Raw genomic sequence first — 24213 nt, forward strand, 5'->3', positions numbered from 1 at the left:
ATGAAAACGTAGGATAGTCTGAAATGTCTGGATCATCTGATCCAGAATATATCTCTGCATAACTGAGTATCCCTATGGTCTCTATCTGAACTGCCTTGGTCTAGTCTTTGTGGTCAAGGTTGCTTCAGCGGTTTAGTCTACATTGCCCCTTCTGGCTTCCACTCAAATACGCGCTCCTGATATTTTTCTCTTGACTCTGAAATTGTAAAATAAACTGCCCTGGGGTCATTATTTCCTCAGTCCTGTCTGAATGAGAATGGATAAATAAGTAGCAATAGATAGCATTTAAGCAAGTAGCAACAAGCTGAGGTGAGAAGTATACAAGTCCAGCTAGACTCCTAACCAGACAGATACTCATATGCTGGAGAATGCGCAGGCTGTAGAAATCACAATTACAGTGACTTTTCGTTTTTAGAGGTTCAGTCATAGAAAATCCATTTAACTTGTTAGATGGAGTTTTTCTCAGCATATCAAAGAAAAAACACCTGCTTGTGTTGAGTCCATCAGGACACTCCTTTTAGTAACTTCTAGAAGCAGTTGGTTTCCTCTTCATGCTGTTAGTGAGTAAAGGTTAAATACAGCTTTCAGTAGAAAGGCTCCTGCTGGCTTGAGTTTGAGGTGGTTGCTCCTGTCCTGGATACAAAACTGTATCACAGGGGTATCATCAAGAGAATCCGGGGGGGATATCAGCTTTATTATTTTTAGTATAATTTCTTTCCATTTATTCTTGAGTCCTGTGGGCAAATGACAGCAAACCAGTGCCTTAATGTACATGCCTACAAGTGTTGCAGGTGACTATAAAATTCTCTCATCTATTTATAAACCCAGTGCTTGTTCCTAAGAGTGCCTTTTATTACATATTACAAAGGCTGATTTTACAGCTGAATGGAGAAATATAATCACTTCTCTATTTTAAATCTTTCTTTAGCTCATCATAGGGCAGTCTGCTCTTATTAGGAAACAAAGGAATAACTGAGTCATTTTAACACTATCCTCTGCAAAGTTCATACAATTCACTGACAATAGGTAGTCCCTGTTTCTCCATGGGCTTCTAAAGTTCTCTACAGGAAATGGCAACCATGACGATAAAACAAACTTTGGGGTTTCCCCCCACCCTGATACTGAAAAAAACATTAGTGATTGTAAAGGCAGAGAAGATATGTCAAGTTTACACTAACATCACCCAGAGCTACTGTCTTCCTCAGCTGGTTCTGGTCTCTGTCCTGGGAAAGTAGAAAGGGCTCAATGTGTTGGAGAGTTCTGAGATGTCCTTTCTTCATTGATAGTATTATGTTTTAAGCATATTTCTCTCAGGAGTGATCTCTGACCAACATATAAATCTTTAAAAGAGGGGATAAAACCACCTAATTTTTGCCCAAAAATTGACCATTTCATTTATCTCTCTCAGTTTTAACAGGAAGTTATTTTTGAGGGAAAGAGCTACTCCAGAATAATTTCCTGTATGGATACTCTTACTCTAGAACAAAAGTAATTTCTTCCAGTGTACTTTAATCCCTACTAAATGTTACTGATTTTTCTCCAGAGGAACTTCTGTGTATAGGCAAGCCCTTACACTGAGACCAGAGGCTATCCTTTTTGCATAACAGAGAAGAAATGGATAATGTTGTTCTTCAACACTTTTTTCCTGCAGCCCCTAATACCATTGCATTCATATTCTGAAAATTTCCAAATGTGATATGTCAACCCGAAACAAGGAATGCTCTTCTGAAGTACCAGTTAATGCCAAGATGATGTACAAGCACACTGTGAAATACCATGATATGTTTGCCATGCAGAGATGTCTAATACCTCTTCTCAGACTAACCAAAATTTAACTCAAGTTAGAAATGAATTGGATTGCTGCTTACAGTGCAGTGGCTCTGGTCTGGCTCTTAAAAGTAGATTCCACACTATAACAGTGCATTTGCAAGAGCATTTTAAGCTTGTGATATAATACAAACAGAAACTGGTTTATGAGCTTGCTGATAAATGTTTTAGCAAAACAACCAGCAGAACAAAATAAGGATGAGTGCACTCTTCATTGGCCTGAACTGACAAACTCATGAAGCATGTGGAACATCTACAGGAAAATCAAAGGATGGTAAAGTGTGTGGGGCCAAATTAATTTTCTGCTGTAAACTTTGCATCTATGCAGAATGTGTAACATCAGAGGCTGGGGCCTCTGCGTTAAATAGCTTTATAAAAATTCCGGTGGTTAACTGATAGCAAAATTCTGAATAGCTTTAAATGACAATGCAAGGTACAGGTAATCAATACATTACTGAACTTTAGATTCCTCGCTACAGGCTCACTATTCTCATGCACTGAGCACCTGAGCTTACATCAGCAGGGAAAATAAGGGCACTGAATATCTAGAGCAGTGCCTATGCTTGACAGTGTCAAGAGGAGAACCACTGTTTAATAACAGAGTAGTGAATTTAATTTGTGCTTTGGCTTTGAAAATAAATGATATTGTCTTTTTCAGAAACAGCGTCGTCTCCCCTGTCATAGATGTCATAGACTGGAAGACGTTTCAGTACTATCACTCTGTGGGCCTGCATCGAGGTGTTTTTGACTGGAAACTAGATTTTCATTGGGAACCAGTGCCAGAGCATGAAGAGAAGGTACGACAGTCTCCCATCAGCCCTATCAGGTAACAGTCCATCAGCTGATATGCCTCTGCTCAGCTCAGCAGCAAAACTGTACAATTTGGGTCATCTTCCAGCTACCAGAAGAAAGACGTGGTTACTTGCATATGCTTGGTTAACGTTTTTTGAAGGGATAGGTTTTTGGTTTACACTGAGTTTGTTTGGCCTTTAGTAATCATTCTAACTAGGTTGCACTTTCAACATGACAAATAATTTCCACGCATTGACACAACTAGTGTACAACCTGACCAGAGAAGGTGTGGAGGTTTGTAGGGGAAGCAAAAGATGGATCATACAGAGTTAAAAGAGATGTTTTAATCATGATCTGTGTGTCTGTTGTTTTGGGCATACATGTATGTAACATTTCCCACTGTTCTGAGCCTTATTTGGTAATTCAGCTCTTGGCTCCCTTCCCAAGGCAAATCCTAGAATTATGTTCCAGTTGCTCTTTCTTTTGGTTAGCTAATCAAGTCATTCAAGCTTACATGGAGTAGTATTCCATCATTTTGTAATACTATCTCTACAGATATGGTGGGATTTTCACCCTTCACATAATTCCCTAACCAAACCTCAAAGGGTTCACTTCCAAACTGTTTTCTAAACAGGAGCCCTGTGGTAGCTGGTGCAGTGGTGGCCATGGATCGACATTACTTCCAAAACACTGGAGCTTATGATTCTGACATGAGCATGTGGGGAGCAGAAAATCTGGAGCTATCTATAAGGGTAAGAACCTTAATTAAAACATCAAGCTCTGGTAACTATTGGGCTTTTAAGGAATCTGAACAAAAAGGACAGAAGCAATTTATAAAAGCAGATAAGTGCAGAAGGTCGTGGGGTATGGAGAATATAACTTTCCTTGCAGAAACGTATCCCCACACTCTGTGATCTGTCAGGACTATAAAAGAACATGCAGCTGCTGTGAGTTAGGAGCATTATGTCAGGAAAAGGAAGTTTCACTGGCTATCGCTATCTGCCTGAGGACAGAGTCACTGCTTTCAGCACCTTCTGAAAGCTGCCTTTCCTTTTTTGGCATGTAACATGCACCAAAGGAAGAGTAGCTTCATTTCTTTGCCAACCTGTAGTTTTAATACTAAATTGTTCGCATTGATTTTTGCTGAATACAAAGAGTAACTAATACTTAAAAGCAATTAAAATTGCAGACACAAAGGGTATAGAGTCTTTAATGTCCCAGACAAAAGAAGGTGTGCCCCCAGGTCTCTTCACTACACTGCACTGTTTGTTTACAGAGAAACATAAAAGGATATAAATAGCCGTACTGGGTGAAATCAAAGGTCTGTCTTGCCCAGCATCTACTCTGTGTCTCTGTGTCTGTGGGGAACAGTGTATGAAGAAGCACATAATAATGCTCTTGCTGTTTCTAGCAATGTGCATATTAGGATTTCCTGAAGTGGAGTCTAGAGTAAAGCAGCTTCTCCTTTTTAGATAAAGATTATCTAAATAAGCTAATATCTTTTTGTGCTTTCATCTGTGTTTCAGACCTGGCTCTGTGGTGGCTCTGTAGAAATTATTCCATGCTCCCGAGTTGGACATGTCTATCGAAATCACTTTCCCCATGCTTTCTCCTATGAAGAGGCCATTGTGAGGAACAAAATCCGAATAGCAGAGACCTGGCTGGGCTCTTTTAAAGAGAACTTCTACAAGCATGACACAGTGGCTTTCTTAATCAGCAAGGTAAAGACTTGCTGGGCAAGGTAGAGGTTTGTTTCTAAGGGAAACTCATTCTAAGGGAAGGAGTGTGAGTTTGGGTAGGTGTAGGGGGTGGAATAGAGGTGAGGGTATCTGTGTGCAGTCAAACGATTAACATGTGTGGTGCTGGGGATAGTCTTGCTATGAAACCTTCCAGTAGAAGAGCTGCCAGATCAGAAAGGAAAGAAACTTGTGCGTAGGAGTAGTTCGCTGAAGTTATCAAATGTCTTCGAGTTATGACTCCTTCTCCAAACGACTCCTTCTTCAGCTTTCCCAACAAGCTGTGGTTTATTTTTCCACCGATAGTACATGGAACGTTGCAGTCCATCTGAAGTGGAAGCTAGTACCGCTGTGTACTCAGAGAACCCTCCTAGAGGATTCTTTCTTCATTACTGAAGGTCTTCCTCATGTGCTTCACAAGGATATTCAGTAATATTCATGGGCATGTGGCAAACTGTGGCGTCTCTCCTACTGGAAGGGAACATATCTGAGTGGTCTAGTGACAAAAAAGGTCATTTTTTTCCTGAATTGACAGACATCCAGGAGCAACTGTCTGTAACTGAGAAAGTCAGATCTCAACATAGCCACTATTTACAAGTTACTTTTTCATTAGATGCATTGCACAGACAGCAGTCTGACCTCCAGGGATTTAGATTCCCAGCAGCCTGTACGCTGAGACAGGCTTGCAGCCAGGTGTGTGGCGTAGCCCTGGCACGCGGCCACACTTAAACCATCTACAGACTACAAGCCATCCAACAACTGCAGAACAGCCACACTTGTTTTTAAGCCACTGTATAATCCATTGCAGACCAGGATCAGTCAAGGGACTGTATTTCCTATGTATTACAAACCAGTGGATGATTGTTTATTGGAAGTCACGCAGCTGTGGTTAATGTCATTAATGCTTCTAATGTTAAGTTGTTAATAATGTGTAGTTGTTAATGTTGCTGCAGTTCTCAGGAATTCTCTGGCTCCAGTATCTTTTCTTGTAACGATATCCTTTCCTACAAGGCAGTAGACAAACTTGTGAGCAGTTGTGAATGAAAACGTGTCATTCATCTTCTTGTTCATTTAACAATACCACGCTTTTAAGAAAAGACTCACTGAAAACAGTTAGGCAGAGCATGGGTGCGTGCTGTGCAGAGTTTCCCATTCAGTTTTGCCCTTGCATTTCAGTCCTGTGTGCCTCAGTCATTGCAGTGCTGGCCATAGTCTAAGAAAGCCAGATCCAGCAGGAGCTGCACTGCAATGAAGAGAGGAAAACGGCTGTGTGTTCTCCTGTCACCTAGTCTGACCTCCTTATACTCCACCAGTGGATCTGTCTCTCCAGTCAGTCTGCTGTGCTAATCCTAGAGTCTGAGACTATCACATTTGGTTTTTTATTCTATTTTCACATTTTTCAAAAAGCTTCTCCATCCTTGTCTGCGTTGTAGGTTTGAACTCCACTGGCCGCCAGGTTCGTCAATTGACTCACAAGGGTTACAGCGATGTAACTGGAAGGAGGGCACTAGGCCAAGTCTTTTAAGATGGGCAGTTAGGTCCTTAAATCATTTAATAATTTCCTGAAGGCCTTTCTTGTCACCTGAGAAGCAATTTTCTGTACTAAAAACCACAGCCACCAATGATACAGTTTACTAGCTGTAAGCACCATGACCTTTTGCCTCAGAGTTTATTCTAGCCAGGATACTTTTAGTACTTTTAAGTACGATGCTCCTTAAAATGATCAATTTTATGATCTCTGTGTTCAGCATACCATAACATAAAAGGCCCTTTTCTCTGTGCCTTTCTTTCACAGCCAATATTTTCAGTATGTCAGTGCAGCGGGATGTTATTCAAAAGACACGAGCAAGCAATGACATTATTGCCGCTCAGCTGCAGATGGGCCCTGCGGGGATTTATTGCACTGAGAGGGTGAGCGGAGCCACCTAATGGCCACTGCAAAAATCTCCATGAGCCTTGACAGCCGCATTGCCCACTGCAGAAGATAACTAGTGACCCCCGTTTAGGTTGCTTCGTAAGTCTTTCCATTTTATGGTCTGAATTGCGTCCTGCTCAGGATGCCTGTGGTGTGGGTGTTAATGCAGATGTATAAGGCTCTTCCCAGCTCGCTACAATTTCAGCCACCATCTCTTTTTCTCCTTTTCTTGTGTGGTTAGTTTATTTAATTTACAAGCACAGTTTCCTTTCAGATTGGTTTGCAGGGATAATGACTTTCTTTACATTATTTACACCATTTATTCAGCATCAAATGCAGACTGTAACTAGTATGACAAAATGAGAATTACTGCCATCGCCTTCTTCAGCCAAAGCAGAGTCTCATGAGAAACATCTCTTTTTAGGGAAAGCATTTTACCTCTCTATTTCCCTTTTCTAAGAAAACCTCTTAGGGGCAGGTTTGTGTGGTGCTGAATTACTGAACTCTGTTGTTACACTTTTTGAATCTAAGACTGATACTAAACTATGAGGTTCTCTTTAACATATTGCAACTGCTGAGCTTTGCCTGTGCAGCTTACAGGGGCTGGCAAACAATGCCACATGGCACAATCGATCCCTGCCTTTAGGAACTGAGACCTCTTCTTCGCTCTCCAAGGCCCTTCATTTTCATTTGTCAGTTTTTTCCAGGCGTTTCACAAAGTTCCTGTTTGTTTTTTGGTGGTTTTTTTTTTGGTTTTTTTTTTTCTTACGGATACAGAGAAATAGCTGGTCTGAGAAACAGTTATTTACAGGCAATTCTTAGCTTATGTTACCAATTTTAATTTCTGACGTAGGACTCCAGACCAGTTTCCTGGAATCCAAAACTGCATTTTTAAAAATTAGAAAGGTGAAGGGAGAGATCTGCTGCTGGCAAGAAAGAGGAAAGAGACTTTTAAGGGTGGTGAGATATTTTTAGTATTTGGGCACTGAGAGATTTAGAAGAGTGCTTTGTGTCGTTTTGAAACTGAAGGATTGGACACTTACCTGCTTAGAGGTTTTCAGAACCCTGTTAGCCGTCTTCAGTGCTAAATACCCTCAAATATTCAGACAATCAGTCCTTTGCAGTGCAGATGTCCGCAGCTGCACCAAGGGTTGAAGGCACTTGTCTTTTTTCAGAACAGAGTTGCTACCAGGAAGGGTGAGAGTTGACACTGTGTGTATATAATTCAAGAAAACACATAAATCATAGAAAAGGTTTTATACCTTTATAGCTGAAAAATACATTCACTTACTAGATTTAGTAACTGTCAGATAATAACGTGATAGACTATGTTTTGGGCTAAATTCTGTCATCACATACATCCTCTGATCACGGACGAGTAACAATAACTGGGTAATTTGGGCTGTTAAAGTCCAGGAAATTGATTTTAATCAGCAGGGCATTTCTGTACTGAATGACAATCTAATACAATCCCACTGATTTCAGTGCAACAAATATCAAATTTGGCCCAGATTTTTTAATTAAAAAGATGACAAAGACTGACACCTTGCAGTATAATAATAACAATTTTTAGAGGAAATACTTTCACAGTGTGTGCTACTTCTGAAACATTATCTTCTGTCACCATGCCAGACTGCTGTTTTAGCACAAAGTTGGAGGAAGGCTGTAGCTGATCCTTCTCCTTTGCATACTCATGAAAGATATATATCACTGTCTATAACATGCAGGATAATTTCTATGTAGTTGTTTTCACTTCTAGTGTCTCTAACACAAATGCACTAGTAACCGTGTTGCCCCTGTGCTTTCTCCATAAAGGCAGAGAAGCCAGACTGCAGTGAGCGCCTTCAGCTACAGAAGAGACTGGGCTGTAGAAATTTCCAATGGTTTGTATCAAATGTGTACCCTGAACTCTCCCAGCCTGAAAACACACCAAGATTCTCTGGTAAGGTAAGAGAAAACACACTATAAAGAATGATTAGTGTTTTTGCATTGTTCAAAGACCCCAGTATTGCTTCCATGTACTAAGTATTGAGTGAGCATAGAGTTAGAGGCTGTTCCTGCTCTGAAACATTTGTTGTCCGAACACACAATGCAACAAGGATGGGAGAAGAAAAGGGCAAAGGAGACAAACAGCTAGTCCAAATTCTCACATAAATGTTGAAAGCCAGCCAGGAGCTGAACCCAGATTGTCTGACTCAGTTCAGTGTCACAGCTCAGAGGATCCTAACCTTAGGTTCTTTAGGTGCCATTAGTAAAGGAAGAGAATTGTGTTGACTCATGCAGATGGCAACCAGAACAGCAGCTCAGATATCCCTGTGCTGACCCATGCGCATTAAGAGAAAAAAGCAGTTCTTCAGTCCTGCGCTTTCCCCAAGGGCAGAGGTGGTAGCAATAGCAGTTCCTTGGCTGAGAGTGTACAGGAAGCAATATTCTCAATGTTGAGAGAGAAACGTAAGTTGATGATTATCATTCTTTAAAATATCAATTTATTCCAGGAAGCCTTACTGGAAGGGATTTTCCCCCAACAAGGCAACAAGGTCTACTAATTAAGTCACACTCTGCTCTCTGTAGCCAGATTTTAGTGTATTCTTTTACTATTTTGTCTCTTCTTTATTATTAAAGTTTGCTTGAGATGAGTGAAAGAACTGAGTGTGGATCACAGGAATTGTCACATGTTTTTTTTTCTTCTGGAATATCGTGGTTTTTCTCTGATTACATTGTCCAGCTGAGGTGCAATTTTCCATTAGCATAAACATTTTGATAGATTTCACTATCGTAACAGTTAAAACCAGAAGTAGGTACCTCTAACTTAAACAAAACTCACTGGCTAACACTGACCTTTGGTGAGACTCTGCCTTTTATAGCAGCTCAGTTTGCAAGATCAATATGCAACATCTAGTCTGAAGAAAAAATATTGCCTGAATTATGAGCAAAACCATATATCATAAAGGGATACAATCACAAAAAAGTTAGCTGAAGGGTATTTTGTTTGTATCTGATTGTGCTTTATTTCTGTATAAACCTTTACTTGCAGCTTTACAATACTGGTGTTGGCTTCTGTGCAGATTACAGACCTGGAGGAGCCATTGCAGAAGGCTCTATAGAACTCTTTCCTTGCAGTGACAGTCCCACCCAGGTACTGTATACTTTACGTATATAGGCACTGTATCAGATCTAGGGAACCATCCAGAAGACAGTCGCTCCAACATGTAAATAGCTGGGTTGACATCAGTGGAAATACTGATGTGTTCAAAATTATACATGTGCTAAGGCAATGATGCCCACTCTTCTGCGGCTGACTGTCATATGGGAAATGGCAATGTTCCATGTGTTGGCGAGGCCAGGTCCTCACACTTTGCTCCAGCAGACATCATTAAGTGCCTATCTGTTAGTATATTTAGTAGTGTCCAGAGAACAGAAAGCCTGGGAGTAAAAAATATGTAACAATTCTAGAACAATGGGGATGGGTTTCCCTGTTAGTGCCTAAAACTGCAGTTTAGTGCCTACGCTGCAGTCAAAGACAGGAGGGAAATTCATGTAGACTCCCAAGCTGGCATTAGATTAGCAAGTTAATGCATTAAGAGAAGCCAAACCAATACAGACTGACTGCAAGTCCCAAGCAAGTTTTGCCGCTCACACTGAGCTCAGGGTGAGCTGCAGGCACATTTCTAACTGCAATGTGTGCGAACACTGTCAGAAACACCCTTCTGTTCAAATATTTATTAAACTAGAAAATTTTATTATAGGATGGGTTTACTTTATACACTGCAGTCCACAAAGCCTTTCCTTAGGTAAATAGTTATGCCGAATTAGCTAACAGGGGTCTTGCTTTGCAGGGTCAAGGCTGTTGGGCCTCCATTACTCATGTTTGGGTTGCATCTTAACAAACATATACAGGAAATTGTTTTTGGAATTAGCATTTAAAAATGAATTGGGATGTCCTTCCATTGTTGTTCAAACAAACCCTCCCTTTTCCAGCACTTTGAATATACCAGCATGAAGGAAATCCGGCTTGGTTCTGCTCCACTGTTCTGCTTTGATGTCAGACACGGGAAGGTTATCCCTCAAAACTGTACAAAGGAGACGGACAACAGCCATCAGCACTGGGATGTCCAGGAGGTCGGTGAGGGGAAGGCAGCTGATGGTGACTGTGGGATCACGGGGTGGTTGACAGGATTTGTGTGTGGGGAAGGAATAAGGTATTTGAAGGGCAAGTTTCACTTCTGTACCATTTTCACACAGGAAATTTAGGATGCCTCTTGCCCATTTACACAGTCTATGTGAAATAAATTTGATTTAAAAATACAAATTACAGGAATCCTACCTAGATTCATATGTCCTTGTTTTAACTGTTAGTCTTACTGGCCTTACAGGAATAGAATCAGAATCAGTGGTTGTGAAAATAAGAGCAGGGCAAATCCTTGCCGGCTTCTTTTGGATAGAGGAAGGGTCTGGGCATCCTGAACCCTCCCAAATGAGAGCCCTTTGGGAGTAAGGGAAACATTAAAATTCCTCCTGCATTGTAAGACAACAGAAAACTTCCTATTCGAGAAATTCAGTATTATTCTGTGGATTTCACCCAGCAGCACAGGAACTCCTCTACAAGACTGAAAAATGTCATGCTCTAGGGCAGCCTGGGAAAACAGCAGTTACTGTAGTTGTAGGGATGCTGCAGTCCTCTGGTACAGTTCCTGCTGTGATTTGGTTTGATTCCTAAGGGAAGCGCTGGTCCTTTTGAAATTTTGTGGCCTGTAGTACTGAAGTTGATGCTCATGACAACCTGTACCCACAGGAAACAAATAGCAGTGGAAAGAGATTTACTGAATTCTGAGCCTACCATTCCTGTCAGCTTCAAAAGGAATTACGAATACTCACCATTCCCTGGGCTGAAAGCAAAACCTAGTAATTATGTTTATAGCAATACTTAAAAAATTTTGAACAACTAGTCATTACTGGTGATCTAGTGTATGTAAAAGGTTTCAGAAGCATGACCTAGCTTTTACTGGAAATCCCTTATGTTTAGTTTGCTCTTTCTTTTCCTTCTTCTCTCATTTCGCAGAATGGATTGATTGTTCACGTCTTTTCTGGCAAATGCATAGAGGCAGCGAAGAGTGAAGATCAGAAGGACTTGTTTTTGTGTGTATGTAACAAGAATGCAAATCAGGTGTGGCAATTTGGACATTCCCATGTGCTACGTCAGAGATGACTGACAGGCCTCTGTGGAGGTCAAGTCTCCAGAAATCAACATTACTTCTCTTTGGGATTTCAGATACATTTCCTGCATGGACAAGAAAGATGTTTGTGTTTGCTGTAGCATGCAGGGAAATTAGGGAGGTCGTTTGAAAGCCTGCCTCAAATAGTTGCCGCCAGTTCCCGGTTTATTCAGCTCTAGCTAAAATTTCTATTTATTCTGTGAAGCAGGGAACAAAGATACTGTGAGCATCAATAGATTCTCAATTCTGCTGTTGCAGACGACAGTTAAGTTTGCCCTTTGAGGAAACATGGAAAATTGGCTGCCAGACAGCTTGTCTTTAGCATATTCTATGACTTCTGAGGATACAAAAAACCCGAATATTTGTGAAACTTTTGAAACTGTAAGAGGAAGCCAGCCAAACCAGGATAAGAGTTTAACCTTGTTTTACAGTGCACTCAACTCATATAAAACAAAGTAGGTTTTGTATGCATAAAAGTGGTAGATGTTTTCACATGTAATAGCTAAGATTTTGTTTTCCAACTAGCCTGAGCCAAATTTCTACCCTCTATGATATTGCACAGAGCATAAATTAGCACTTAATTAGGCACTAACTGCTCTAATTGACTTGGAATACCAACAGTCCTCAGCATTTGGCACAACCTTCCTTAAATCCTTCGTCCGCGGTCTAATTTGGATGGGAGAATGAGACTGAAATATTAGAAATTTTTTTTGTCGTTTTAATGACATTTAAGAACAACTCTTCAGGAAACTTTTGTGGAATGTGAAAGAAGATTGAACTAGATTAGAAAGAAGGGTAACAACTTCCCTGATTATGTTGAAATGGAGAGTATCGGTGGCATCCATTTGCTCTTATAAAGCTATAGGATGAGCTTATTATTCGAGTGACAAAAGTGGTGACAGAAAACAGCAAATGAAGGGAAACGGCAGGTTTCAACAGTGGTTACCCTAGGAAGAAAATACTGGTGCCTCCTTCCACTTGCTTGCAGCCTGAGTTAAGTCTTTCATACTGTCAGTTTTAGCCAAGAAGATCTTTTTGATTCTTGCTGTCGTGGGTCTCCAAGCTGATCCTCAAAGACAGTAGCATAGAAAATATTCTAAAGAAGCTTCTTCTGCAGAGCCTGCATCCCTGCTCACCTCCTGTCTTTCGAAGAAGCGAATGAGAGTTGATGTTCGGTAACGAGAATGGTCTCGTACAGTACGCAGTAGCAAAGCAAACTTCTATCAGTATTTTGTTAGGGCACTTTCAATTTTGGAGTTAAAACCAATGATGACACTTTCCAAGAGGCTGCAAAGACAGAAAAAGAAAGATTTGGGAGTCTTCCCACATCAGCACCATACCTGCTTTATAGTATAAATTAGTCCCAACCATATGTATTTATTAAAGGGGGAGGGCGTCATTAATGAAACTTAATTTGGTTTTGAGATTTTTTTCAGGAGACAGAAAATTGGGGCTTTTTGTGAAACGCACAGCACATTGTCTGAACTTTAGAGAAAGGAAGGAATAGCAGAATATTCTGCTCAGAGCCTTCCAGTAACCTGCTCTTGGTAAATCATAATAAATTGGTTTCAGGCACATAAAATCGGTTACAACAGAAGACACGAACAACATTCTGTGTTGTGTTGTCCAAAACATTTCCCAGTGGGGTCTCTGTTTGTTCGAGTGCCACAGATTCCCCACCATGTCCAGGCATCACTCCAATCACCCTAATTACCACTTACTTTTTCTTCAATTGTATCAGAATCTAATACCGTTTGCTGCTGCGTCATTTAAAATTTCCTGTGACATCTCTGAAAATGCTTCAACTTTCAGCTGAAAGGATGGTAGCAACTTCTTCCAGAACATCAAGTGATCCCTGGTCATTGCCCAAATCTGGGGTGAGAAAAGAGAATTTCTAAAACTGCATAAAAGCTGAGTGCAATGCTGTTTTAACAACATGTGATTCCTTTATTTTAAATTATAAGTACACTAGATTTTTTTAATTATGTATTATTTATTATATTTTGGACTCTACACTGGGAATATCATTCCTTCAGCATTTAGCTTAATGTTAAAAAAATGTGTATGCAAATATAATAATTGATTACAAGTGAGATTTATCACAAAGAAGAATGAAAATATTTTTGGGTTAGAGAGGAAATGTTTGGAATTAAACTTAAGAGATGTGGACATCCTCATCTTATACTGCTTTTTAACATAACGATAAAAACCTAGAAAATAAGGTTTGATGTAGATATATGTACAATAGAAACATACGTTACGTAATACATCTTCCAACAATAAAATTAAATGTTATGGTTCATTACCATTGAAAAAATAATTATTATACTTGTTGCTTTTAGTAACAGTGTAAACATGTGTGTGGTTTCCAAGGGAACTAAACTGCAGAGCACAGGCCAGAAGGGAGCTGCAGTGTGGCCTAGGAGGTCTCCGTACGGGGACAGCCAGGGGACACAGACTCTGGGCCGTACTGTGGAGCGCACTTCCCTCTAACATAAACATAGCTTGCTATTGTTATCCCCTGATTTTCCTAGTTTCCTTCCTGTATGCCTTTTAAATGGATTGGTTGGTTGTACCAATGCTGGTTCCCTGTTGTGGTCATTTACACTTTGCCCCTGTGGTTAAACCCATCTAGTCCCTTCTCCTAACATAGGTTGTACAGGGGGCTCAACAAAGAGCCTCTGCTAAAGGTGCCAGTGTGTTTTTCTCATTCTTGCCCATCTTTCACACAACACTAGCAGGCAGCGATGCTTTGAGCATCACAAAACAAGGAATTACTTTTAGCTCTGTATTTAGATAGGGACAACATTTCAGGTTCCTCTAATTCCCATTGACAGGAGAGAAACTTAAGACTAGAATGTTTCAGGCAAGAATGGAGCTGCAGTTTTAACTTTGAAGGCCTCTGAAGCAGGGCCTTGGGCAAGAGCAAAGGAATTCCAGCATAACACGAGTAAACATTTTATAGTCTAGCTCCACCTGTTTCTTTGAATTTGGCAGCCCTGGCATAATGAATGCTTTGAGCCAAACCCACCCATGAAGCTGAGCTAAAAGGTCAGATTCAAGAACAGGTCACCTTTTGGTTGACAACACTTACTAGCCTGGTTTTCTTCCAGCTAACTGGAAATGGAAGAATATAAAGGCTTGAAGTATTATTCAACTTAGTTTTAAACCTAGACCCAGTGGATGCCACCGGTATTGGCCGTAGTTTGGGGTTTGTCCTATTAGGTGAGGTTTCATTGCTAATGCAGAGAAACAGAATGGCAGCATTTTTCTCCATATGTTAACTGTAAGTTTGAACGGGGGGGGAAGGTTAGAGCAACCTTTATGCTAAGTCCTGTAGCACAGAAACGTTCAGGGTATCTCTCAGCCCACATGTAAGTGCCTCCAGGCCCTCCTTTAGAGACATTGATTGAGCTGTAATACTGTTTGCCTACTAAAATGCAATAGCTTCCATTACAGTTTTCCCTAGGAAGGAATGGGGCTGTGCTCAGGCAACCAAGACAAAAACAGTAACAGCCTGGATTTTCATAACAGCTGGAAGGTGGCATGTGTGTGAGAGCTTTCAGATTCTGCCTTTGTATCTCATTTTATCCTCAGCAGTTTGATTCAGATTATGGATGTATTGGAAGAGTAAAAAAGGATAGTTTTGCAAATATGCAAACTTCTTGGCTCTTGTTTTTAAGATATGCAAACTGCACACTTCTGCCCTCAATAAAGTGTACCAGTGCACAGTGAAATGTTGTATTTTTGTTCCTCCTCATTGTGGTATGATTGGCTAATGCCTCTTTTTCCTCATGCTGCAGAATAGCTGGTCTGCAAAGAACCCTGTCAGAAAGCCTCCAGTGGCAATACCTTAATTTAGCCGTCACCTACAGAAATGTACAGGATGACTCTATCTCCACTAACATCTTAGAGGGGGTTTGACTTTATAGTGTTTTGCCATAATTTCTGTTGGTTTCAGTGGAAGGTCTGAATACGGACTACAGAAGTAGAGTCCCTGGAAAGCATGATATCTGCCACACCCTTCGGACAGCTCACAGCTGTTTCTTCACCAGGTGGCCTGGAAGGATGTACTAGGAAAACAATCTGGCTACATGACTTGGGATAGCAGGCATAGCGGTTTTGCTGCCTTTCCAGCTTCAAGTGGCGTTTTTTTTGTAAAATAGCTATCCCACTTGGGGATTATTATGCATTAGAGACCTGGGATGGGATTCACCTCTTAACTGCAGCCGCCCAAACAGTAGTCACAACTAAGCTAATCGTCTAGGCTTCGTCTACTGGTCAGCAGAGGACACTTCCAGAGGCAACATCTTTCCTTTCAAAGACAAGTATTTGAAGAAGATGGGTGAATAACTATCTAGAAGTGATTGCTTTCTCTACTGATTTAGAGAGGGAGTCTCAATGACTCATTTAGGTGGCACGTGTAGCTTTTAAACGGGAGTTAGGTGGAAGGAACATCATCCAAAGGGCACCCAGGCTAAAATCCCTCCCAGGAGCCCAACCTCAGTGCCCAGCTCTTCTGATTCCCCCCAGATCTGGCTTTAGGCACAGAGATGACAGCCAAGAACAAACTCCCTTGCTACCATCTGCAGCTTCCTCAAATAAGCTTACATCCAACAGCACTTTTTTTTTCAAGATAGCTTCTTTGTTCACAAACTGAGAGACTCCACTGTGTAGGATGCTGTGTTACAGCATGGTCTGGTCCCAACGGAGTAGGAATTGACATTTTCAGAGAAGTCTCTGTAATATTTTGAAGACGTTACCTCTAATATTAATGATAATCATTCTATATCTTTCTGCTGAATAGGCTAGGAAGTAACAGCAGAATTTTCATCCTACAGAACAGATACAGGTGTCAGAAGTTCAAGGTTCTTCTTTTAGCTTGAACCTAAGTTATATACAGACCAGACTAAAGGCTGTGCACGTTATTCTGTTTCTAAGTAGCTACACAATTACCTTTGTTAAAGCCCATGGCCTCTGGTAATACTATCATGATGTTTATTTACACTAACAATAATTTTGTGTTACAAATTGAGAAGAAGGTGAAAATAACCCATCTTTTAAAATATGCATGGTATAAAAATATTGAATATATTTTAAAATAATCTGAACTATTTTGTGCAATTATTCAAAAGAGTGCTACCCTAAATCTCCATTCTTTGCTATATATTTATTAGCTTCTCAGTCTTACAGACTGATTAAAAAAATAATTTAGTAATGTCACTTATATTGTTATAGGCATAAATGAGCTTTAAAGGATTACATCCTTTGGTATTATGTTTTTCACAGTATTTTTTCTCAACTTCTTAAGTTAATATCCTATTAGGTGAAAACTGCTTTTTCAGAGTCTCTTTTTCATCATTTAATGTGACATTTACATGAAAAATTTAATCACAGATATGAAAGAAGATAAACTGTACTTTGTTGCATCAGGAGTTCATCTCTAAAGATTTTTAACGTCAGATACTTATAGCTGAGTACAAGCCATTGGGAGGCTGCTTCAAACACAGTGTATTCTGTCAATCACTCTTTATACATACAGTTTGGGATTAGTGAACAAACCAAAAGTGGTCAAAAGCTGAAAGCAAAAGCCAAAGCAAAATCTTTAATGCGAAACAGTCCTATGGAGAAGATAGTTCGTTGCATTAGCATCTTTTTTTCTGTCCCTTTTATTAACACACACTGCCTGCCTTCCCGTTTAGAAATCGAGAGCCAAGCAGTGAACAAAGAGACAGTTTCATAATCAGAATATTTCAAGTGGGCAGATGCATAAAACTCATCACGTCAATTAAAACTAAGCCTTGCAGTAAAATTCTCATTGGCCAAGTTGTCTATCTAAAACACTGGCTTTTTGTCTTATATCTAATTTGTCTATGTGTCATACCCATCAAAAAATGCATCATCTGTGGTGCCAAGAGCTATTGTATCTTACAAATCAGTCAACAAATCATATAGCCTGGAAGACCGCTTAGCCTGACCGAGCAGTGAATGCTTCCCGAGTTCATGCAGTTCAGCTGATGGATCACCAGCTGCTGTAGCAAGCTGCCACTCGGTGGCAAGAGCTGCTTCTTCAGGGCAGTTTGCCGTTGATTGCTCTATTTGCAGAAGCCAAGGAAATGTTAATTTCCTAATGTAACAAACCGCGGTCAGTCTGTGGTGTCTGCGTAGATACGCACACGTACAACCTCAGGAAGGGAGCCTGGTGCTCATGCTAAGGAAATAACTTTTAGTTTTACATAAACAATGAGCGGTTTCAGCTCCAGTTCCTGCTGTTGGAACAACCTCCTGCGTGCAGCCCGTGACAATCCTCTTAAGATTCCCTGGTGCCAAGAACAACTCTTAAATCGGTGATGACAAGGAAGGGTGAAACAAAATAGGTCTTGACACTGAAAAATAACTTGATACGCAAAATAAGTACAATGAGACCATAATTTGCTAATTACAAGAAAATGTCCATCTTTTCTGAAAAATATAGTCTTTTGTACATTCTAATTCCACATTAGAGAGTGTAACATGATGCTCAGGCTTGGCAGAAAGTGGTAATTCCATCTTGCACAACTTCCAAGGTTTCTGGGTTCGGTTTGGTTTCAGTGTGGAACAAGACCCAGTGTTTCCTTTACTCTCTCACACAGAACTGGGATTCTCACTGGAAGCACAAGGAGGGAGGTCCCCAAGCCAGGCTGCCCATGGCAAGGTGCCGGGCTACACTTCTTTGTCGCCCGATCGTAAGAACGAACGTTTTCCTCTGCGATGTCTTGCTTTCAACAAGCAAATTTTGATAAAAAATTCTTTTGCCAGAATTTTCTTTGCCAGCTCTAGTGTGTTTATAACAATTACATGCCAGCAAAGACTGCAGACTCAGCAGAATGAGGAAAATCAGTATTCAATTTTTAACAGAGAGAAAGAATAGAGAAAAGTGGCAAATGGAAAAGCTGAATTTAATTTCAATTCCCAAGTATGTCCATCCATTTCTTTTTACGGCACTGGAGCACTCTAGAACAACCCAACAGGGCTACAACAATAACGGCAGCCTCAGGTTTATGTTGCACATACTGGCTCCTAATGGCATGCCTGGCAGCGAAAGCTTTTCTCTACATTGTCATGCATTCAGGCCATTTGCTCTCTCTTTGCTCTCCTTGTCACCTGGGTGATTTTCATCTCTCCCTACCTACAAAAGCAAGCTATGGACAGGAAAGGACAAAGCAGGAGGTGGGGGATCTTAAGGACCCAGAACCAAGTCCTCGAAGCTGTTTCAGCTGGTGGTAGCTGCCCTGCTGTTTAATATCTTGGTATTTGATTCACTCTTGGTTCCCCTTGGCATTTCACTTGTCAGGTAGATCCGAGCAGCTTCAGAGCCTTCCTCCACAGCTCAACCCTCCCTGCTCTAACTTGGGTGGCATGACAAATTACCTGAGCATCACCCAAGTGTAAGAAAAGCCTCCCTCCCATGCTCTGGGATGTGGCAGGAACGCATGAAAATCACTCTGGATGGGAGGCAAAGCTAATCTCTTGTGTCTAACAGTCAGACGCCGTTCCTCCAGTCTGCCTAGCACCTACCCATGCTGTCAGCTGACCTGCTGTGGGTTTCGGTAACCTGACACTGAGGTACACCTTGTGAGAATGCTCTAGTGTCAGATACATGGGTATGTTGTGCCTCCTGTCATCATTATTTTTTGTGCCTCCTTATTATCTTTCGGACCTCTAGTAGCAGAAAAAAAGGTGTTTGTAGAGAGGATCATCTTGGAAAGCTCTCAGTATGAAAGCAAGGCATGAAATACCAGTACGGCCATGAACTCCAGCCAGTAAGGAATGAATGTCAAAATGCCATTTCTTTAATTAACATTCTGGATTTTCTCCAGGCAGTTATCTCATCTTCTTCCTTCTTATACAGGATACTGGAAAAGAATAAACTATTCTGAAATGGACCTCCCTGTTTGGGGATGGAAGTATGCTTTTGTGCTAACCGGGGAAAATTATGGTACACTGATTTTTTAAAAAAAGCTATCCTTTCTCCCCTCTGGCACCCCCAAAAACATCCTATTATTCTTATGAGCACAAGTTGTCCAAATCCAGGGCTGCTACTGCATAATAACAATGAAAGACTAAAGTCTGCTGGGAAAAAATCCAAGACATAAAATACATTTATAGCTACTGGTGATTGTTATTATATGCCTGTCAGTAATCTTTTTTAGCAAACGGCTATCCTCAGTTATTGATATTTCATTATGGGGTTTCAAGGTGACTCTGTAGATGACAGGTTTAACCCCTAATTTTCTGTTTCTCTACAGGAATACCCTTGGCATGATGTACATAGGAAATTTACAGCAGGCCATGAAACTCCATTGCTCCAGATAACCCTCATTTTGATGCTTGACAACAAAAAACTGTTGGTTTTTGTCTGCAGACCCTAGCCAGATCATTTCAGCTGTGCCGGTACCGTTAAAACCCCCCACCGTGTGTGGATCTAGTTCTGCCAGGCCAGTGATTTCCCGCTCTGAACTGAGCAGACTATTAAGCTGCAAAAAGGACAGGTGCGACTTATACCTGCTCTTATACTAGGTCTCTTCAGTGCAGTTGTATTATTTAAAATGTTTAAAACACACCTGCAAAATAAACAGTAAACTGAATAAAACCCCTAGATGTGGACAAAGTCTACATCCAGCAAGAACATAGGAGGGCTGTATAATTTTTTCTTGTCTTTGGCAGTAGAAAGACAATCCTACTGGAGAGCACAGGAGCACAAATAACAGCAGAAGTGGCAGGACAGAGGAGGCCATTTCTCAGGTGCAGCTGGGCATTTGTTCTACTGAGACCAAGACCTCTTTTTCTGGCTGGACATGTCAGAAATATGCACAAATCTGTACTTGAGGTTCCCTCCCTGCCCTATTTGAGAGGCTCATCTCACTTAGCTTTCTGGTTGCTTTCTGCTGGACTATAATGAAATAATTTTTTAAAAATCAAATATTTAATATAAAATTTAAAAAATGATGGAATTTCCACCAGCAAAATAACTATATTGTGAACTATGAACAGTCTTGGAATTGTTATTTCTTGGCAGCCATGAGCAATGAATTACAATATGCTACATCTGCGGGAAAAGCTGCATGGTCAAAATCTGGATAGTGCAAGAATGAGCAGAAGTAAACAGTCTTTCACATTGATGAAACACAGTTGACAGGTTTAAAATACGATAGTCAACTCAGTAAGAAAGTAGAATATTAAAAATGAGTAGTTTCAGGTTTTCTGAAAAGGATGTCTCTTAACAGTCATTGTGCCCCCAGGCGTGGATGTAGCTCTTCAAATCCCACTAAGGCATTTTGCTCCTCAGTTGGTGTTGCACAACCGGTCAGGAGCACCAAGAGTGTGTGTGAGAACACAGTAGGGGTCTGTTCGGGTACATCTGACGGTGGGGCCAACAGCCTGACCTCGTGAGCAAGTTACGGCGATTGAGGCTGATTCAGATACCTTACATCTGGAGGGTATTGTAATAGAGATGGTATAGCTGCCGAACAAAATAAGTGAATAGAAAGAATCCAGCAGTACTGTACGAAAAAGAGAATCAGCCTCATTACTCGCTGAGTAAAGTCCCTTGAAAAATTAAGTTTCGGGGGAATCAAAACTACTCACAGATAGATGTCAAGTGCCACCCTGCATGGGGGGATTGTGCAGGGTAAGAAATACTGTGATATATTATAACAACTTATCCAGAATGAAATTATTCATTACATGAATGGCTAAATGTTTTGTTTAACACTTTTGGACCAGACTGATTTTTATGCGTTTAAAAGTGCTTCCCCTCTCTCTTCCCTATTTTTCAGTTCAGCAAAAGATAAAGAAAAAACAAAACAGGAGCCAGCGTTGATCAAAAGCAGTCACAGAACGTGCACTGTGGCACTTCAAACACAGCACTGGTCAGGAGAGCATCAACAATCTTAGAAATCAGGATTTGTCTGTGGTTCTGCCTCACCCCGAGCTATAACAGCCTCAGACGTGAACGACACTGAAATGCACTTGCCCAGTGTGATCTTTTGGCTGACACAGTGAAGCAGCAATTGAGTCTGAAATATTTATGAGAGAGAGTCATGAAGGGCAGAAAACCCAGAAATTTATTATTTACTGCACATGTCCTTTATTCTGTTCATGGGTAATTCACTTAAATTCTGCCCTTCTGTGGGGTGAAGCAGATCTGAAGTAACAACCCCAAAGCAGCCTGAGTTACTCCAGATTTACGCGGCTGTGGTGGATGGCAGGATCTGCCTTGGAGCATTTTATATTCGCCGTGTCTCACAGGGCTCTCTGTGCCTAGAGCTCAGAGTATCCCCAGCCAGTTTAATCTTCACAAGCTGCCCTTGCAAGGCAACCTGCAAGTATGTTTACAGATAGCATGATAATTTCTTATGGCTCAGGTTGATTACCCTGTCAGAAATGAATCTCTTTCTTCAGACCTCTATTTTTGCAGGTGCTCCTGGTATGCCTCAACCGTGCAAAAAACGAACGAGACAAAATGTGCAGACGCTTTATTTGGCATGGAAAGAAACCAAGGACATGGCCTTGCTACGGTTGCAAAAATAAAAAGAGTATGGGGAACTTGGCCTTCCTCAATGGAAACTTCACATTTGGGTGGCCCCGCTGCAGTCTGTGTGGGGCTGGCAGTCATTGTCTCTGAATGAAGAGGCTGGCTTAACCTGGATCACTATCAAATCCTCCCTCCGTGAGACCGTGCATTTGGCAAAGGTACTGACAGAAATTCTCTGGCTGAGAAACCGCAATCAAATCCTGTTAGGCGTAATATCTTGGGAAGGGGGTCTATTAGTTTAAAACACTGGGAAAGTTTAGCTGTGGTTGTTTGGCGTTTTCTCCAGTTGCTGATTTATTTGAACTCCCCTTCAGTTATGAAAATCCCAGACTTGAAAAACTATCAAGAGAGAAAAATAAAAAGGATTTGCAAGCATCAGTGTTGTAGGGACCAGATTAAATTCTTCCAGTGTGTATCTTCTATACACCATCCCTCACTTGCTGTATGCACAGGGGATAACCATGCAGCCCTAACCGCTAGGTTACTTGCTCGGTTTACTGAGCAAGAAACAAATTCTGATATTAGTGCCTTGAACAAACAGCTGGGGATGGGAAAAAATGCTCCCTGTGTCAGTGCATCCCCCCAAACTGCCCCACCGCCATGTACTCTCAGTATGCATATAGAGGAAATCCACATAGGAAAGGCTTAGGTACCAGCCCTCTCTCCTGCTCACCCTTGCTTCCACAGCAGAATCACATCTCTAGGTCGCTAAGCAGTGGTGGTACAGGGGCCACAGAAACATATTTTGATGCCCAAGGCAGGATGCCAGCTTGGTGTGCCGTCACCTGCTCTCCATTGGGCCTTATGTCAAAGGATATTAACAACACAGCCTTGGTTCCAGTTAACAGCAGTGCTTAAATTTTATGAACCACCCTGGGCAGGGAGCACGTTTTGCTGCGTGCCACATCCTTTTCAGTCCTATAACGAGGGGTTGAGTTTGCCCGTCAGTGTCCTACTGTGCACCATCCCGGGGTTTGGGAATTTTGCTGTTTGTCTCAATGGGAAACGGATTCAATTCCTGACTCCACAGCTTTTACTTGCCCAAGGAAAGCTCGTAGGCTCTGACCCCAGGCTGTTTGCAAAGCCTGTCAAAAACTATTCATGTATAGAGATTGCAGCAGTAAATATCACAGTTAAAGCTAAAAGGCAATTCTCTGCCAAGCTCATTCTAGGTCACTAAACTTCCTAAGGGTATTCTTCCAAGAATTAGCTTTATCTTGAGTAGTTCTGCAAGAAGAGAGAGACTGTGAGTTACAATTAACCTCCTCTTCAAAAGAAAAAGCAAGAATTCTTCATGCTATCACATTCATCACTCATGATTTATTCAGGATAAGACCTTTTTTTTTTCTCCCCAGAGCAGTATTAGAAAATAAAGTTACAAGTAAATAGTAGATTTGAATTGGAAAAAACAATATTCTTTGCCATTTCAAAAAGGGCACTATTTTATATGTGTGTCTTGGTCAGTATCCACACTCCTTTTAGAAAAGTAAATACAGTATACTGAAATTTAAAAGAAATCTCACATTGAAACACACCACCAACTCAAGTCAAAGGCTTCACTGCCTGGAAAACTCAGATACCCATCAGGAAAGCCACTAGAACAAAGACAAAGAAATACAAAAGGCACACAGGTGTGTCTTTGAAGAAAGAGATGAAACCATGTAAGAAGTGCAATATGGCTAATTAAAAAGAACATGGAAGGGAAGTAACAAATTACAAAACTAAACAAATAAAGCCGGCTAAATGATGGGAGGAGAGGAGCATTAACCAGTCTGGTACAGTCCTACTAAACTGCACGGAGTTTGCACACCTTCATCAGCAGCCATGAGAAGGTTGTGGTAGAACAACTACTGGGAAGGACTAGCAGAAAGACCACCTGAGCTGATGATACCTCACTCAGATCACCTTGTCTTCTAAAAGACACCTAGACCATAAACAAGAATAAGTAGGAGAAAGCCATGGTCACTCTGAGGCTTAGATTCTAAAGGGTTTTTCCCTTAATCAAACATTAGTTCTAAGGTAATGTCAGCCTAGTGCTCAGTAAGTGGCAAAAAAGCCCATCAAATGTTAAGAGTTTTTGGAAAATAGAGAGCAGAACAGAGAACAAATATCATTATGCCAATATATGCATGATGCACCTGTGTCTAGAATTGT

The 24213-nt window shown here is 41.0% G+C and overlaps 2 protein-coding genes across 4 annotated transcripts in view; one reads left to right on the forward strand and one right to left on the reverse strand.

Moving 5' to 3' along the window:
* The window catches only part of GALNT15 (polypeptide N-acetylgalactosaminyltransferase 15), a 27812-nt gene extending 14027 nt beyond the window's left edge, over positions 1 to 13785 (forward strand). Inside the window, exons 5-11 of one of the 3 annotated variants that reach the window (XM_075083173.1) lie at positions 2486 to 2653; positions 3254 to 3371; positions 4146 to 4340; positions 8086 to 8217; positions 9305 to 9406; positions 10249 to 10389; positions 11330 to 13785. In XM_075083173.1, coding sequence (XP_074939274.1) covers positions 2486 to 2653; positions 3254 to 3371; positions 4146 to 4340; positions 8086 to 8217; positions 9305 to 9406; positions 10249 to 10389; positions 11330 to 11476 — 1003 coding nt within the window. In that variant the 3' untranslated portion in view covers positions 11477 to 13785. Of the gene's footprint in view, positions 1 to 2485; positions 2654 to 3253; positions 3372 to 4145; positions 4341 to 8085; positions 8218 to 9304; positions 9484 to 10248; positions 10390 to 11329 lie in introns of those variants that run through there. The other 2 variants (XM_075083174.1, XM_075083175.1) reach the window with 2 other exon arrangements.
* DPH3 (diphthamide biosynthesis 3) overlaps positions 12627 to 24213 on the reverse strand; it is a 21683-nt gene continuing 10096 nt past the window's right edge. The window contains exons 3-4 of the mRNA XM_075083187.1: positions 13205 to 13355; positions 12627 to 12770 (exon numbers count right to left, since the gene is read on the reverse strand). Of these exons, the coding sequence (XP_074939288.1) occupies positions 13221 to 13355 (135 nt within the window). The 3' untranslated portion in view covers positions 12627 to 12770; positions 13205 to 13220. The remainder of the gene's footprint in view (positions 12771 to 13204; positions 13356 to 24213) is intronic.

The sequence above is a fragment of the Phalacrocorax aristotelis genome, chromosome 2, assembly GCF_949628215.1.
Source record: "Phalacrocorax aristotelis chromosome 2, bGulAri2.1, whole genome shotgun sequence".
NCBI classification, from domain to species: Eukaryota; Metazoa; Chordata; class Aves; order Suliformes; family Phalacrocoracidae; genus Phalacrocorax; species Phalacrocorax aristotelis.